Genomic DNA, 18495 nt, shown 5'->3' with positions numbered 1-18495 from the left:
CTTGTGTTTTTTTCTTGCTCGTGTTTATGATCATGATCTAAATTTTTCTTGAGCCGAGGGTCTTTCAGCCTCCCAGCCTTCCAAGGGAGGGGTAAGGTCTGCATCTACTCTACCCTCCCACACCCCACTTGGGGGAATACACTGGGTACGTTGTTGTTGTTGTTGTTTATGATCATGATCTTAATTTTTCTTCTCGACACTTTTTACCTATTATTTGAAAGAGTTCACTTATATACACCGACAATGAAGACAATTTTTATATTATCAGGTCGGTCAAAAAATGACAAGAGTACCATAGTGAAAATAAGAGGTCACAATTAGGTGTTGTAGCAAGTAGGGGTGTCACTGGTACGGTTTGGGCGGTTATTTTATAAAATTTATACCATATCAATTTTTCGGTTATTTTATTTTGTAAAACCAAAATTGGACTTTTCGAAACCGTCCCATCATCTCGGTTTTTCTTCGGTATCGGTACGATTTGGTTAATTTTTCAGTATTTTATAAAAAAAGGTCATATAGAATTCACAAGTAGAAGTTGTACATGATACCATGCACACTTGTATAAGACTTTGGCAAGAACTCTCTAGACATTTGATTGTTTAAAAGGTGAAGAATTAAGAAAATATGAATCACGACAAGAATAGAGATCCATCCCACTATTTCATAGTAGTGTGCGATAATATTAAATAAAGACAAAAATTTAGATCACACGAACGGGAAGTAATCAATCAAGATGAGACACAAGAACTGAGTCTAATAAGATTCGGTATCTAATAAAAGAATTTAAATCATAAGAGAGAAAAAATATCTAATACCTTGTAGCTTGCTACTAAAGATTGTTGGAATACCTTATAATTAGTTACTACTTGAGGTGCATGCTAGAACTAATTTAGTTTCAATAGGGGTAACATAACAGGTTTCGTAGTTTCATTAGTGTTAATTACTTGTTGCCGACTTGTAGTCATTTTCATCATCGAAGGCACAAGGTGAAAAATTTAATGGTTTATTAATTTTAAACGTGAATATATAAAATATATATTACACCTATAAATGTATTCGGTGTGGTTTGGTATTTTTTCAGTTTATTTTTATAGAATAAAAGACCTACCCAATTTTTCGGTACGGTTAGAAATTTATATAAAAATCGTCGGTTTTATTAAAAAAATTAATAATCGATTCGGTACGGTACGATTCGGTTCGGTCGGTTAAGTTGATTTTTACAAAACCATTGACACTCCTAGTAGCAAGTAACCTCATTTAACTAATATATTTAGATGAAAGATTTTTCACACTATTAGGTCATCTTGTATACTTGTATCAAGTAAAGACACTACGTAACGTGTTTCTTTCAAAATTATAAATTTCACTTTTTTATGAAAGGTTACCGGTGATGGTAAGTTTTGAATGAATTGATAGCGTAAACTTTTCACTACATTGTTGGCGTCCCTGTTCTTTTGTTCACAGCACTTAACTCTATGAGTTGAGACTTGGGACCAAAAACTGAAAAAGGGTGTGGCCTATTATCTTTGCTACTCCCAAAATTATTAGTATAGACTATTCACCATTTTATTTCTCCTTTAACTTACGTCTATATTGATAAGGCTGGTAAGGTAACTATAATCCATTTTAAATCTTGAAATGTTTTGTATTAAGAACCAAAAAAAAAAAAAAAACTGATATAACTAGCCGTCCACGCAAAAATAGCCACAAATATGTATATTGGCGAGCGAACATAAATATTTTTAGCCGATCAATCAAATTTATAACTTTCCAAAAAACCAAACTGTTATAATTGATACTCTACTCCCTCCGTCCCATAATAAGTGTCACCTCAACCAAAAAAAATTATTTCATAATAAGTATCACCTTAGTAAATCAAGACATAAATTGGCCTGTTTTTTTTTTCAATTCTACCCTTAGACAAAAACTAACAAGTTAAAGTAGCATCTAAATGATGATTGGAAAAGCCACATAGTAGCTTGGTATTATTGTATTTCTAATATCAAAAGATTTATAACTTGTGCATGCTCTAATCAATAGAAAAATATAATTTATTTTATTATACAAAAATAATTGAACCATTTGACGCATAATTAAGGCATTATAAATGGCTTCTGCAATATGGCCCAATGGGCTTTTGCTATTGTAAACTGACACTTTTAGACTAATGGAAAAAAGTCGCAGTAGCGTAGTACGTAAAATTAATTGAGCAAAATGATGGGGTTCTCGTAAACTGAAACTGATCAATAGTTAAAATACAAAAGATAGATCTTAGAAAATTTATTTCTTCAGTAAAAGTGGCATTTGAAAAAATAGGAAATCATTAGACAAATGGAGTTTGATACAAGTCCCATTAATCGATGTTCAAAAGAACACGAGAAGATCTATCAACAATGGTTCACTTTTGCTGATTCTGGTTAATTTACTCTCTCTATTTTCAGTGTTGTTATTATTCAAATAAGAGTTTTTTTTTTTAATTTGGAATAATGGAGTTAATTGTGTACAGATGGAGATGGACGTCTCACTGGTGGAGATGCTACCAAGTTCTTTGCCATGTCCAATTTGCCTCGTCCAGAACTCAAGCAGGTTTCCTTTGTTTTTCTTTTCATGTTTGTAAATTCTTGAAATGTTAGGTGTTAACTGTGATCTTTTTTTTTTTTTTTTTTAATTTGATTATTTGCTATCCAAAACTGCTATCATTTTTCAATCTTGAATAGTATTTTTATATAATGGTAGTGTTTAGACCAGCTTGCCTGTGCCTAGACTATTCCACCGTGTATCTACTACCTATATCAGTAGTAGCTACTACCGGGTAACAAACAAAGGCGGAGCCAAAATTTGAAGATTATGAGTTTGAGATTTTTAGTAGGCGTTTGGCCATAGATTTCAAATATTTTTCACTTTATTTGGAATTTATGGAGTTGGAGTTGGAGTTGAAGATGGAGTTGTGTTTGGTTATATTTTTTTGCAAAGAATATTTGGAAATTGGAATAATGTTCATGATTGAATGTACTTATATACAACTTCAAAAGTGAAAAGTGAGTTGGAAAACAGCTTAACCTGTTTTCCAAATTTGAAATATAACTTCAAGTTGGATTTGGAATTTTCATGGCCAAACTCTGATTTTCGAATAAAGTGTATTATTGGGGTCTAAATTAATGACTTGTACATATTAAATGAATTTTGTTACGACAAATACATGGTTTGAACCAAAACTAGTGGGTTCCGTCGAACCCTCTTCCTACACTTTAGCTCTGCTCATGTAGACTGACGGGAAGGAAATCGTGTAGCATTTCTGCTGGGATTTGAACATCTTCAATCTTTCATATTTTCTTAAAAAGTATGTCTAAGGCCTTATTCATCTTTTGGTAGTTGTATTGAAGGATAAGGTCTCCCCAGTTAGCTTCTAGGTGCTCCTTTGTTAAAGGCAACTTTTCAGTTCTTCTTCGAATCAATAGGTGAATAAATCCAAGTACTTTGGCTCCTAATTTATTGATGTGATAGTTGGATCCCAAACTTTAAGCTGCCGTTTGCCATCTAAGGTTCTGAAAAAGGTGATACTTTAGTCACTAGTCAATGGAAAGCTATTGTGCTAACTTCATTTTTGCAACTCATGAGAATGACCGAGTTATCACCTAAAAGATCTCATGAAAATAACCTACGATCTGGAATGCTAAACAGAGGATGCAAGACATGTGAGCAAGCTGTGCAATTTCTCAGGTTTTAGGCCTTTTCTTAGAAGATTAATATTGTCATTCGGAATGTTGGATAACTGATAATCATATTCAGGTTACTTGCTACCTTCTGGTGGCTAAAAAGTGAAAAATATTGAACCAGATGTTCAAATTAATGCATTTAGACAACTTCTAGTGATAAATAAGACTAAATTTAAATGGAAAAAAGGTGACCAAAGTTGGAAGGGAAACTGAATTTTCTCCCTCTCTTGCGCCTAAATCCTTAAATAAGGTGATTCTTGATAAAATAAAAATATAAAGAATCCGTAAATAAGGTGATTATTGACTTTTGTTGCTATTCATCCAGCCTTGTGAGCGATAAATTGTATTTTGACATATGTACAGACATTATATTAGTAGCTAGTGCTGAATCAGATTGACCTGTTTCAACAATTTTCTTTCTGATAAAATAATCAGATTGATCTCTTAAGTTTGTGGTTTCCTCCCAGTTTTGACAATTCATTTCTACCGCTTAAAATTGTTTCAACAATTTGTTTCATTTCTCTTCTTTTGCTAAGGTGTGGGCAATTGCAGATTCCAAACGACAAGGTTTTCTCAGTTTTAGAGAATTTGTTGTTGCAATGCAGGTACTACTTTTTTCTGCGCTCTCATTACAGTTTTTTTTTTTCCAGTTAATTCTAATCCATCTGAAACAGAGATCTTTCTTTGCTTTTCAATCTGTAGTTGGTCTCTTTGGGGCAATCTGGCCATGCAGTAACTAATGATCTTTTAAATGCTGATGGTAACTTGCATATTTTCAAGTTTTGTATTTTATAATGTATGCTAGTTATGTTTTTATTCACTCGTTAACAATGTCTAGCAGATTAATCGAACTGAATTTGTGAATTATTCCCAAAAAAAAAAAAATTGATTCCTGGTCATATACTGATCTTACATGTGAAACCCATTGCAGTTGACTTTGAAAATTTGCCAACTCCTGTAATGGAAGGTCTGGATGTTCTTCTTGCTGTAAGTATGCTAGATTCACCTTTTACCTTATTTTTCATTTAACACTGAACTGTTACCTAATTTTTATTATTTTAAAACAGAAGAAGAAGCTGGCACCTAAAAGCGAACCTGATCAGATTGGTAATATACGATATTTCATCAAAGAAGTTATTCTATTTTTACTTTCTTTGTGTTCTTGGAGTGTGAGGAATGGAGGTAAATGTTATGATTGCATCTAACTAATTTGGACTGAGAAGCAGGCAGTGCTCCTGTCCCGGCCACACCAGCAACTAGTTGGTTTTCATCATCAAAATCTTCAAAGAAGGTACGTCCTCTTTGTAACTAGTATAACTATCAAAATATTGCATCTTTTTCAGATTACTGAACACTGTTCCAAGTGTTATAATATGCTATACAAGTTCCAGTAACATACTCAAATTCTGCATGTGGTGTTTTCTCAATCAAACTAAGTTGTCAAGAAGTATCTTTGTCTTTATCCATCAGTATATTGGTCGAAATTATTGCATGGGATTCTCCTGCGCCCAAACTTCCCGAGCACATCCTACAACATGTTAGGACTTGTTGATGCTTAATTCTCGGTTTGCTCCTGAAACTTGGCTCTTTTCATCAACGTACAGGTCTCTTTAACCGCTGTCACTTCAATAGTTGATGGACTAAAGAAGTTGTACATCCAAAAACTAAAGCCGCTAGAAGTTGCATATCACTTCAATGATTTTGTCTCTCCTTTGTTGGTAGGTGGTGCATTTCATTTCAGTTATGCTTCCTTTTTATTGGTACGGGAAAAGTGTGATAAATAAACAGCTGAAGTGCTATGGTTATGTGCTGTAATAGGCGAATAGTGATTTTGATGCCAAGCCAATGGTGATGCTTTTGGGTCAATACTCCACAGGCAAAACAACATTCATTAAACATTTACTCAAAATGAGTTACCCAGGTTAGCTAAAACTCCTTTTTTCTTTGTGCAAGTGACTTGTTTATGTATACAAGAGGCTCTTGTTTACGTTTTTGCATCCCATATGTCTATAGGTGCTCACATTGGACCAGAGCCTACAACAGACAGATTTGTGGTTGTCATGGTATGTTCCCATTTTTTACTCTTACTGACCACTATGTTTATAATTTTCTTTCTGTTAGTCTACCATTTATGTTTCCATTTTCCATGTTAAGGAGCTCACTGCCTGATGCTTTTTCGCAATAGTTTCACCTATGGGTGGCAAAATTAGCCCATGAGAACATGGCCTGCCCAACCCCCTCAAGTTGACCAGCCCATTTATTAGTTCAGTCCCTTTTAGCCCAACCCATTTCAGCCCATCTGAAAATTGGGCTGATATGTAGCCCATTGGCCCATAGAAACTTTGTCAAATTTTTTTTTTTTTTTATTATTATTATTTATTTGATATGTTATACATAGCCATAATAAAGAAAAATATTAGGTACTTAAAAAATTATAAAAGGACAAAGAAATTAAAAGTTAATAACAATTGGGCGTCTTTGGGTTATGACCCGATTTTTAGCCCATTTCAGACCAAGTAACTTTTGGACGGGTCCATAATCCACCCACTTATTAACTCATCCATTTTGACCCGCCCAACCCGCCCATTTGACATCCCTAGTTTCACCAATGTGATACATGCTTGCTAATACTTTTCTCAAAACTTGCTGCATGCTGAATCTCTTGTTAGATTGGTGTTCACTTTCAACTTTGTTATACAGAATGGGCCTGATGAAAGAAGTATTCCAGGAAACACAATTGCCGTTCAAGCAGATATGCCATTTAGCGGTCTGACAACTTTTGGAACTGCGTTTTTGTCAAAGTTTGAGTGTTCTCAAATGCCGCATCCTGTGAGTTATGGATCAATTTACTTATAAAAACAACCTTTAACAAAACTCTGAACTGAACTTTTCCCTCTCTCATGTTAAAAAAGTTGTTGGAGCATTTTACTTTGGTGGATACTCCTGGAGTTTTATCTGGGGAAAAGCAGAGAACTCAAAGGAGCTATGACTTTACTGGTGTGACTTCCTGGTTCGCTGCCAAGTGTGATCTCATCCTTCTTTTGTTTGATCCTCACAAGCTTGATATAAGTGATGAGTTCAAACGTGTGATTTCTTCGCTTCGAGGTCACGATGATAAGATACGTGTGGTTCTGAACAAGGCTGACCAAGTTGATACTCAACAAGTAAGGCGATTTTTTTCCATCATTGATGTTTTCCACTTCTTTCTTGGATATGCTACAAGTTGATTTTATCAATTGGTCTCAATTGCAGCTTATGAGGGTTTATGGAGCATTGATGTGGTCTTTGGGGAAAGTTCTAAATACTCCTGAAGTTGCTCGTGTCTACATAGGGTATGATCTTTATAGTTTTACAGCTAGCCCAGTAAATGATTTAAATGGGCTTATTTTAGTCAACGAAACGTAATTGGGTTCAAATGGGCTTATTTTAGTCAACGAAACGTAATTGGGTTGCAGCTAAGCAATAGTATGAGAACAAAATTATTCAGAACGTGAGGACCTAACTGGTCCTTAATGTTTCGTCAAACTTCTGGTAATGAACTCTAAATCTTAGATCAATTGGTTGGACTTGCAAGTGTACTCCTTATAAACTTCACATTTGGTTAATAGATGCTATCATATGTTTAAGACAATTTCCCATCCCCACGCCATCAATTTTCTCTCTAGTCTCTATGCTCAAGTCCAGATTTAATATGGACACTTGAAAGTAAATATCTAAATATGTGTGTTCATTTCAAATAATGTCTTCAATTTAGATGGATATGCATAAAACTTTATTTTCCTTTTGTAGTTTTACATTTTTCATTAACTTTGTGGTGTTTCGCTTGCACAGATCATTTAATGACAAACCAATGAATGAAGCTGCAACAGGGCCACTTGGGAAAGAACTTTTTGAAAAGGAACAAGATGATCTCCTTATGGACTTGAAAAACATTCCAAAGAAGGCTTGTGATCGTCGTGTAAATCCTCAATCTCACTTTTTGAGTCTTTATATTGCTCCTATACTCTGCTCAAACTATGCTTTAAACAAGGATTGAAAAGCAGGTTTTTATTGTGTACAGATCAATGAATTTGTAAAACGTGCTAGAGCTGCCAAGATACATGCTTATATAATCGGTCATCTCAGAAAGGAAATGCCTGCTATGATAGGAAAAGCCAAGACCCAACAGAGATTGATCGATGAATTGGAAAAAGAATTTGGAAAGGTTTCAACCTCTTATACCCACACTTGCATATGCACTAAACTGTCATATACATGCCCACTAAGTAGAAATTTTTTATTATGTGACTCACTCAACGGACACTAGTTGTGTGAGGCACACAATAATTTTATTTGCATATAATTGGTATATTGAGCACTTGTATTGTGTGTTAATGCCCAATTCTTCCAAACAGGTTCAAAGGGAATTTCATCTGCCTGCTGGGGATTTTCCAAATGTCGAACACTTCAGGGAAGTTCTCAGTGGTTATAGCTTTGATAGATTTGAGAAGTTGAAGCCCAAGATGATACAAGATGTTGACGATATGCTTGGTTATGACATCCCCGAACTTCTCAAGAATTTCAGGAATCCTTATGACTAACGCGGCCCTTATAGCTGGTAGAATTTGCAGTTATTTCTACCCGTATTTGGTTTGTTAATATACAACTAAGTCATTGTATGTTGTAACATTATTCCTTTTTGGTCTCTCACATTGAGAATTTCTACAAACAATTTTGGGTTTAACAGGGAGTTGGGGACCAATGAACACATTATCAGCCAGCAATTATGGTGGCACATAAACAGAGATTCTTAAGAATTTTGAATACAGGATGATCTTTATTTCTGTGTTAGCATGTGCCCTTCTTTTCTCTTGTTGTGTTTTGTTAATCAAAATGCAGGGCTTACCTGAAGAGCAATAGAAACTGCACTGGACTCTAAAGTTGGCAGAAAGAGGAAACATACCAAGAAATTCTCTGTAATATAGGAAAAACTTATACCTCTAGTTTGTCATGGTTAAATACAAAACCAGGTAAAAATATGCAATAGAGTAATCTATTATGATTATGTGATATTAGTGTGTGTAAAACACTTGTCATCTATTCATTGGATTGGTGCAAACATCACCTGTATAGATAAGCTTTTTCCAAAATGTAGGAAGTGGACTTGTAATATAAAGATCTTGAAATCAATTTATTTTCAATAAGGTTAAAAACGTATGAAGGAAGTGCCAGTAAGACCCAGTACGATTGTTGTCGTATGATCAAGGTCACGGGTTCGAGTGGAAATAGTCTGTGCGGACAATAGGCTCTTGTGAGACAACCTTCCTCGGACCTCAAGATGTACGGCAGGCAAATTTTTTACAGACGGATCGCTTTTTTTTTTCCCCTTAAAGGTTAAAACGTGCGTTAATAGATTTGATTAGGTGATACAGATGTCTATAAGATAAAGTGTATTCATCAAACTGGATGTGTGTCAATTATTCTCCTGGATAGGTGACGGACTCAAAACGTGAAAATCTAGAACTCAATTTTGATGGTCTTAACTATTAATAACCAGTAGCCATAAAAAAGAAAATTGAAAATAAATAACGAAAAATGCCCTATCGAAATGTCAATCAATAGTATATGCAGTACCACAAGTCCACAAAATTTTCATGGGATGAACTAATTATATATATTACACAAATATATATTACACAAAAATAAAAATAAAAAGTGAAAAAAAAATGAAGAGCTCAGATGCGCTATTGTATCGGTCTTGGAATCAGACAAGTGCGGCGACCCTAATCACCGCTTGATGCACATATATTCATCACAGCTCAATGCACCAGCCGGGAATCGAACCCGGGTCTGTACCGTGGCAGGGTACTATTCTACCACTAGACCACTGGTGCTTGTAGTGTGTTTTAACGTTGTTAAACTAATCCTCTTAGCACAACCCTTAAATGTAAGATTACACACTCAAATTACAACTTGTTCAATTAAGCACCTGAATACGTGATAAGTATCCAATTATACACTTTTAATTCAAAATTTAGAAAAGCTTTTGCACAAGTTATCAAGCATCGATTTAGGTAGTTAAGCAAGGTGTAGCTATGTATAGAAGCGCTGGGTACCGAACCTCCTTCAATGGAAAATTACATTGTATATATCAGTGTTTTAAAAGGCAGTTTCGGAACTCGCCTCGGGGCTCGCCCCTGGGCGGGACACAGGCAAACGCCTTGGGGCTTACGTGTTAGGCTTAGTTCTGTGAGGTTTACGCCCTAAGCGCACAATTGTATGCCCTAAACACACCTAACTCCCAGTACTCGGGGCTCGCCTAAGAGTTCTTACACAAATTATGTGCCAAATTCCCCTGTTAACATTATTGACCCTCATAATTCTTTATTAAATGAATGATACTTAATAGTTTGCTTCATCTATAGAAATAAGACGATTGAGAATAACTCAAATAACGAACCGTAGTATTGCATATTTACTATTTGAGAACACTACGAGGGTGGACATCACTTAACATTTCTTTTAAAAATATATAGCTAAATTTTACATCTTCACTTGCCATTAGTCTTCACGTTTTTGTCATGTGCCTCAAAATTATCATAGTTTATTATTTTGCTATTTGAAAGTAATTTTATTTTTATTCATGAAGCAGTGATGTTTTAATTATAATTTGATAAAGCTTATTGATTATTTCTTTTAGGAAGGTAAATTGCATAGTATATATGATAGAAGTATGCTTTAGAAATTGTGATTCTTTTATTGTTTAAAAGTTAAGGGGTTAAAAAGGTTTGTATCTCACAATAACTTTTATATCATGCAATTATTTATACTTGTAAAATCATATAAGAAGTTTTGCATTCTATGAGTTTTCTTTAATCATGTTACTAACTTTTTAAAACTATTTATTTATATTTTATAATTTTTGTGTCATCATACTATTTTACTATATTATAAATTAAAAAATTAAAAGATCCACGGGGCTTACGCTCACCCCCTATTAAGTAAAACACCCCGCCTCACGCCCTCGCCTTTTAAAACACTGGTATATACAAGGTTAAAATCATATTTTATGTACATATAATAGATATTGAATCTCCTTGACTTCTTCGTCTGCTTACTTCATTATATTTTGAACTCCTTATTGAAAATTTTGACGACGTCATTGTAGTTGAGTTAACTACTATATATCAAGTATGTCATCTCTTTAATTATACACTTTAGAAACATGTGATTTTATTAGTTTATTGAGGTAGTGTGTATAACTAAAGAACGTGATATATTTTTTTCAAACTTTAAACAGACAATATTTAATAATCTATTACTCGTTCGGATGCTTAGTTCATTGCCAAGTTTAAGGCGTTGTCCCTTTATTAAAGCCAACTACTACTACTACAACTACTTAGTTATACGGGGCTTTTAATTAAAGGTGACAAAAAGGTTTGAAAATTGAGTTGGGATAACTCTAGTTTTTTTAATTGAGTAGGGGTGATAAACTTTGGATTAGTAATTAGGGAGTTTTGACTTGTCCCAAAGTTATATTTTAACACTTTGACCCCAAGCTTTCTTTTTTACACTTTGCCCCCAAGTTTTATTTTTAACACTTTGACCAACCCATATAAACCATAAAATACCCCTGCCCCTGACGCCCCCCACCCCCATCCCCCCCTGCCGCCCTGCCCTTGCCCCCACCCCCCACCAAAACAAATGTTTTTAAAAAAAAAAAATTGAAATTTTTTTTGTTTTGTTTTTTGTACCACCCACCCTCGCAAAAAAAAATATTTTAAAAAAAAAAAAGTTTTGAAAAGTTTTTGTTTTTGATTTTTTGCACCACCCCTCCCCCCGCCCTTGCCCCCCACCCCCCACCCCTAAACCCCACCAAAAAATATATTTTTTTAAAAAAGATTTTGAAAAGTTTTTTTTAATTTTTTCTGTGCACCGCCCACCCCCTACCCTCCGAAAAAAATTAATTTTATTTAAAAAAAATGAAAAAGTTTTTGTTTTTGATTTTTTGCACCACCCCCACCCCATCCACCAACCCCCCCCCCCAACCGCAAAAAAAAAAAAAATCTTGAAAAGAATTTTTTTTCTTTGGTTTCTTACTCCACCCACCCACCCCAAAAATAATAATTTTGTTTTAAAAAAAAGTTTTGAAAAGTTTTTATTTTTTGCACCACCCACCCCAAAAAAATTTTTTTGAAAAGAAGTTTTGAATTAGAGAGAGAATATCTCCTTCGTATGTTGATCCTAGCAAATCCGGAAGAAGGTGGACAAAGAGGAGGCGTGGAATCGGGGAATCATTGCGAACGAGGAAAAATAAATGCTCCTTATGCAAAACAGCTGGCACAAAAAACAACATGTCCAAGCCGAAATGCTTCATACTTGTTAATTGCACTGTGTTATAATAATAGTTATTTTTTGGAACTTTATGACATTTTAATGTTGTTCTTTTTAGAATGATAATTTATGTTCTTGGTGTTTGTGAACTTGGTTTATATGATATGTTGATGGTGTTCAAATCACAAATGTGTGTATTCTTGTTAATAAATTGCCGAACAGTTTTCAACAAGTAATGAATCTGTTGCAACAGCTTTGTAACTTGTTGGGTTTTATCCAAGTGATAAAAGATTTCCAACAAGTAAGAAATTTGTTGCAACAACTAAGTTACATGTTGGGGTTTTTCCAACAAGTGAAGTGACTTGTTGCAGAAACTGGGTAACTTGTTGTGTTTATCCAACAAGAGTAAGGACATGTTCAACAACTATGTTACTTGCTGCAACAGATACTATAGTTATTGCAACAGATACTACAGTTGTTGCAACAGATACTGCACTTGCTGCAACAGATATTACAGTTGTTGCAACATATACTACTTGATTCACCCATATTTAGTGATCAACAAAGGGAATCAATGATATTTAGTGATAAACAAAGGAAATCAACGATATGTAGTGATCAATATATAATACTTAATCAATTTGATGGTATTTTGAGTCAGGAAAGATGATCTACTAAGTCAGTATGCACTAAATCCAATGATCATTAGAGTGAATTGATGTGAACTACTTGATTCACCCATATTTAGTGATAAACAAATGAAATCAATGATATTTAGTAATCAATATATAATACTTAATCAATTTGATGGTATTTTGAGTCAGGAAAGATGATCTACTAAGTTAGTATGCACTAAATCGAGTGATCATTAGAGTGAATTGATGTGAACTACTTGATTCACCCATATTTAGTGATAAACAAAGGAAATCAACGATATTTAGTGATCAATGTATAATACTTAATCAATTTGATATATTTTGAGTCAGGAAAGATGATTTACTAAGTCAGTATGCACTAAATCGAGTGATCATTAGAGTGAATTGATGTGAACTACTTGATTCACCCATATTTAGTGATAAACAAAGGAAATCAACGATATGTAGTGATCAATGTATAATACTTAATCAATTTGATGTATTTTAAGTCAAGAGAGATGATCTACTAAGTCAGTATGCACTAAATCGAGTGATCATTAGAATGATTTGATGCGAACTACTTGATTCACCCATATTTAGTGTTAAACAAAGGAAATAAAATTTTATAATGAATTTAGCAGAATTTGGAAAACACATAAAAATAGGAATACAGACCAAGGGATATGAAGAGATGTGTGACGGTAATAATTTTTTCTTTTGCAAGTCTATGGTAGGGATCTTCTTATGACGGATCCTAGTTTCAGTGTTAAGAACTTGTACTGGCGTATGAGTAATATTTTTTAAGAAAATTACCCCATCTCTTGTAAGCATACAGCTGCCATTATTATGTAACATAAAATCCAATCCTATGACAAAGTCTACATTGATATTAAGGTCTCTTACCCATATTTATCTGAGATGGAGAACTCTGAGACTGCGCCAATTCGAACTTTACTGCTTGTAGTCTTTGTTCTAATGTCTTCACTTGGTCCAAGAGTTTCATTTTTTCTTGAATCAAAGTCTCTTTTTGCTGATTCAACCTTTTGGCTACATCGGTCATAGTAGAACAATGGTCACAAAAGATTATTTTGTCTGTATCTTTTTGGACGTTGAAACAAACTATAACCCCTATTGGTATCAGAGCGAGAAGATTTTTGGAGCCTTAGCCTTATTTACAATTATATGAGAAGACCTTTTTCTGCTAGAAGAAGAAAACTAGCACCTGTACCTACTATTAGACAAGAGTTAATGAGACAACACCGTTTAAGCTGGAGAGAGGTTTCCCTTTTGGGGAACCCGAAAACTATTTCACACTAAGAGAAAATTACTGGAAGTCCTAAACTATTTTACAGGGGAGTTATATTACAAAGGTTGAAAAAAGGTAGGACATTTATGAAAGGGAAAGGGAATAGGGAGAAAGGTGGTCGATGTTTTTTTTTTTTTTTTTTTTTTCTTGAACTTGTGCTCTTGGGGCTGGAGAGATATAGTAGTTTGGACCCAATACTCCCCTAGCATAGTCTAATGCTTCAGTGAAATTATTAAATCCTTTGAAAAGAGGTTTTCGTATGTCTTTTATAGAGTCTAAAACTTCTATCCAGGTTTGAAAAATGCCATTAGTTTTACCGTGCACTACAACATAAAATTTAAATTTTTTGTCTAGATTTCGGTCTGTAAAATATTGACAAAGTGCATTTATAGTGGCTACGAAATGACTAGCGGACATTAGCTAGAAGACAAAATCAAAAGAAAGGAAACATTTCAGGAAAAAGAAGTGAAAGAGACATTTGGCAAGAAAAAGAATTGAAAAAGACATTTGGTAAGCATGGTTCAGAAGGAAGATGAAAACAATAAATATGAGACAATGACATGTGGAAAGGTTATATTTCAAGATGAGACAATTACATTGAAGAAACGAAGACTCTGGTAAACAATATCAAAAAAATTATAAAACTGGGAGAATAGGCAGAAAATCAAAACTACACTTACATGATAAGAGGAATCAAGGGGTGAGGGAGTACCGAGTAGGATTGTTTAACATATTAGTAAAAAATCACATACTCTTCATTGTCTTTATTTCTATTGAAACAAACTATAACCCCTATTGGTATCAGAGCGAGAAGATTTTTGGAGCCTTAGCCTTATTTACAATTATATGAGAAGACTTTTTTCTGCTAGAAGAAGAAAACTAGCACACCGTACCTACTATTAGACAAGAGTTAATGAGACAACACCGTTTTGCTAAACATATAAGTTTTCACCATCGCATGATTTATATTACTAGAAAAAGACTAGAAAACCTCAGAAGCTCACGAAAGTTCCTTACAGAACACATTAATTATTTAGACACAGCATATAGAGAAGAATTAAATCATAATACAACAGTATTAAGTTTTAGAAATAATCTCCTTTGGGAAGTTCATTTTACCGACGACGCTATATTTCGAACTGAAGATTATCTTAGACGGCTGGAACAACAAGTAAACTTTATGCCTCTAGGTTAATAGATGCAAGATTATTATTTAAAAGTCAAACAAGAATTAAATAACCTATACCCAGAATATATTAAATTAAGTAGTACCAAAGAAAATCAGTTAAGACTACAAGAATTAATAGATATAATATCAGGATTAGAATATAAATTACTCAGATACATACAATCTAGAAAGACCTCGAAGAACCAAAATAGATTTCGACCATATTAATTGCATGAGAACGTTACCCTTTGTTAAACAAATACATATTAATCATTGGTATTTATATAGAGATATAAAGAAGAAACGAGAATATCAACAAGTAGAAAAAGCCTTAAGTGCATACTTAGAAATACTCAATTCAGAAACATTATCATCACTAATAAATAATAGACTCTTACAAAGTCAGGTTAACGAAGAAACAATCTCTGCTATAACGTGGGAATTACACGGTATAAGAGAGGATATAGAAAGACTTACAACTAAGATAGAATACCAGACAAAAGTTTGTAAAATAAAAATTCCGTTAGGATAGCAACACACTAGAAAAATAGATACATTAAAAAATCTAGAATACTTAGATTTAAGAATATACCCAGAAAAGAAATATAGAACATTAAAAGACCATAGTGTTATAAAGTGTAATTTTAGTAACGGAGAACATATATTACATAGTGAAGACAAACAATTTAATACACTAGTTGATTTAGTTATAAATCTTAGTGAAAAGACTCAAGAAAATAATAAAGATATCATTAGAATATTAGAAGTAATAGAATCTTCCCGGACTCATCAAAAGAAGAAGCTAGAAAAATTAGAACAGAATTTCGATTACTTAAAAACGCAAGAACTAGAACTAGAAAGAAAAATTCAGATTTTAGTTAACAAAATTAATATAGAAAAATTACCTACAAAAACAGAAATAGAAAGGTTAGTTAAAATTATTATAGACAAACCAAAAGAAATAGAACTAAAAACAACTAACATAGTCTCTAAGATAACACAACAAGTAGACGTATTAACCAGTGACATTAAAGAATTAAAAAAGACAATAGCAGAACTAAAAGAAATCACTCTTTCATGAGTAGACCAACATTAGCTCAAGAAGAAGCCTCAAAATTAATAGAAAAGTCTATACCGTTACCAGCAGACTATAAAGAATATATACCTAACGCTAAATCGGACCAAATAATACTACAACAAAATATTACTATACTTTCATTAATATTAGAAATAATAAAGAAAATAGAAACAATAGTACCAAAGTTAGAATTACTAGGTGAACGTGTTCGGTGGTTAACTGAACAACAAAAAGACAAAAATAAAGAAGCGTTCAAAAGTAAAGAAGTTGAAGAATTAATAGACCAATTAAAAAAGGTAGAAATAACACCTCAAAAAGAGAAAGTTAAAGTATTTAGAAAACCAAAAAAATGGACCTTCTTTCAGCTAGACCAAGAAACGAAGGAGGATCAGAAAGGCACGAAAGACAAAGAGTAAATTTTTCAGATAATAGAATAGGTAATAATTTCTTATCAAGAATTTTAAGTAGAAGAACACCAGAAGAAAACAACCAACAATTAAGTGAAGTAATCGACGTAGACAGAGATATACAAATCTTCCAACAGAACCAGTTAAAATTATTAAATCCAAAAACTTTATACAATATAGGACAGTTTTCAAGTACAGCCCAATTATATAGACATTATAGAGAAGAACAAATATCAGCCATAGGAGCTAAAATTACTACCATAAATTTAATAGACCCAGTAGCTGTAAGACAAATAAAAAATACTGGAAGAAGTCTAATGCATATGGGATTAATAGTAGTAGGATTAAAAGGACTAACTAGAAAGAACTTAGGAACTAAAGTTCTAATAGTAATTTATGACGATAGATGGTCAGACATGAAGAAATCAATAATAGGACTAACGGAGGTAGACATGACAAATAATGGAGGAATCTTTTATATTAGCCCGGATTTTATAATGAATTTAGCAGAATTTGGAAAACACATAAAAATAGGAATACAGACCAAGGGATATGAAGAGATGTGTGACGGTAATAATTTACTAATATGCGTAGGATTTCTAGGAAAAATGACTAATACTAGTAATATCAAATTTAAAATTAAGGTAGAAGATGTAGTAGAAGTAATGGGAAATAGAGGAATAAGACTAATAAAACCCATTAAAATAAATCCTGAAGAATATGCAGGGATGGAATGGAATCTAGAAGATTTTAATAGGAAAAAGATTCTACGACGTAATCCCACTTAATGTATACTAATTCTAAGGGAGAGACATCTGTGCGTTTTACTAATTATAATTATACGCCACAAAAAGACATAGAAGAAGAAAGTACTTTAGACGAAAACGAAATTACTGAAACAACTTTTATGAATATAGAATTAATGCAAGACGAGTTTGCGGTAGACATAGCTATAGAAGAAGCAAAAAGACTTCAAAAAGAAAACAAAAATATGCTTTTTAGATGCAAAGGATGTAAGTTAGGAGAATTAACAATAGAAGAAGCCATAAGTCATTTCAAATTATGTGAAGCCCGAACTGATAATTGGGGATATAGAGTACAACAGATATACCAAAAGAAATCAGACGATTTTGATAAAATATTAGAAGAAATGCAATACAGTGACGAAGAAACAGAGATAGACTCAATAATAAGTCAAAAAGAATTAATGGAATCTAGCGCATCTAGTTCTAGCCCATTTCAGAGAACAACAGGAGAACAATACACTATAGACACGAGCACAGGAAATGTACCTAGAAGAAGAGTTTTTAGAACAGGAGGAGAACCCTTAGACAATATTAAACCATCGGAAAAAAAAAGAATGCCTATAGAAGAACCTATTATTCTTCAAGAAGGAGGTAATAAGGGTAAAATATTAAATATAGCAAAGACATGATCCACAAAGATGGAATTCGGTAATAGACCTTTGGAAAGGAATAGTAGTAGCGAGACTATATAAAAACGTATAGTGATACGATTTAAACAATGTATAAATATTTAGAAACCTTTTTAGGAGAATCAGCCAAAGCTTTATGGGAAGCTTATAAAGAAAATTTTCCAATGGAATTTCAACAGTTAGTATCCATGGGAGCAAACCCATATAATTTTACTAATAAAATACATACTTTAATTACAGGGGAAGACCCAAACAGTGGCTTATTAGTGCTACAAAGAAATGCAGTAATAAAATTAGAACAACTAAGCATAAGTAGTTGGTTTTATATTAAGAAATTTTTAAACGATTATTTTTACTATTGTACTATTAGTGGAAATGCATTTGATCAAGAACTAGGTAAAAAATTATTTAACAAACTACCAGGAGCCCTAGGAAGA

General features: G+C 33.3%; 1 protein-coding gene and 2 non-coding genes across 4 annotated transcripts; 1 reads left to right on the top strand and 2 right to left on the bottom strand.

Annotated features, from left to right (window-relative positions):
• Nucleotides 1–2190: 2190 nt before the first annotated feature.
• On the top strand, nt 2191–8546 carry LOC132036290 (EH domain-containing protein 1-like). 2 transcript variants are annotated; one of them, XM_059426593.1, is made up of 16 exons: nt 2191–2416; nt 2507–2586; nt 4253–4321; nt 4419–4476; nt 4648–4703; nt 4784–4823; nt 4940–5007; nt 5321–5434; nt 5535–5637; nt 5730–5779; nt 6417–6545; nt 6629–6880; nt 6969–7048; nt 7548–7674; nt 7777–7920; nt 8111–8546. In XM_059426593.1, exons 1-16 carry the CDS (start codon nt 2332–2334, stop codon nt 8294–8296), a joined length of 1641 nt encoding a protein of 546 aa, XP_059282576.1. In that variant the 5' UTR covers nt 2191–2331; the 3' UTR covers nt 8297–8546. The 2 variants fall into 2 exon arrangements, with proteins under 2 accessions (XP_059282576.1, XP_059282577.1); XM_059426594.1 differs by having other exon boundaries at nt 2192–2416; nt 4943–5007.
• Nucleotides 8547–9426: 880 nt separating this feature from the next.
• Nucleotides 9427–9516, bottom strand: LOC132038809 (small nucleolar RNA snoR114). The gene has a single exon (XR_009410284.1). It is a non-coding gene; the product is annotated as a small nucleolar RNA snoR114 (small nucleolar RNA).
• Nucleotides 9517–9518: 2 nt separating this feature from the next.
• Nucleotides 9519–9589, bottom strand: TRNAG-GCC (transfer RNA glycine (anticodon GCC)). The gene has a single exon. It is a non-coding gene; the product is annotated as a tRNA-Gly (tRNA).
• Between the last annotated feature and the right edge of the window lie 8906 nt (nt 9590–18495).

The sequence above is a fragment of the Lycium ferocissimum genome, chromosome 11 (genome assembly GCF_029784015.1).
Source record: "Lycium ferocissimum isolate CSIRO_LF1 chromosome 11, AGI_CSIRO_Lferr_CH_V1, whole genome shotgun sequence".
Lineage (NCBI taxonomy): Eukaryota > Viridiplantae > Streptophyta > Magnoliopsida > Solanales > Solanaceae > Lycium > Lycium ferocissimum.
This window is presented reverse-complemented; position numbering and strand designations above follow the sequence as displayed.

Excerpts from the sequence above, each read along its gene's own strand:
- LOC132036290 (XM_059426593.1), top strand. The coding sequence starts at position 2,332 with ATGGAGTTTGATACAAGTCCCATTAATCGATGTTCAAAAGAACACGAG. Across the intron at positions 2,587-4,252 it reads CTCGTCCAGAACTCAAGCAG|GTGTGGGCAATTGCAGATTC; the intron begins GTTTCCTTTGTT and ends TCTTTTGCTAAG. Across the intron at positions 5,780-6,416 it reads ACAGATTTGTGGTTGTCATG|AATGGGCCTGATGAAAGAAG; the intron begins GTATGTTCCCAT and ends TTTGTTATACAG.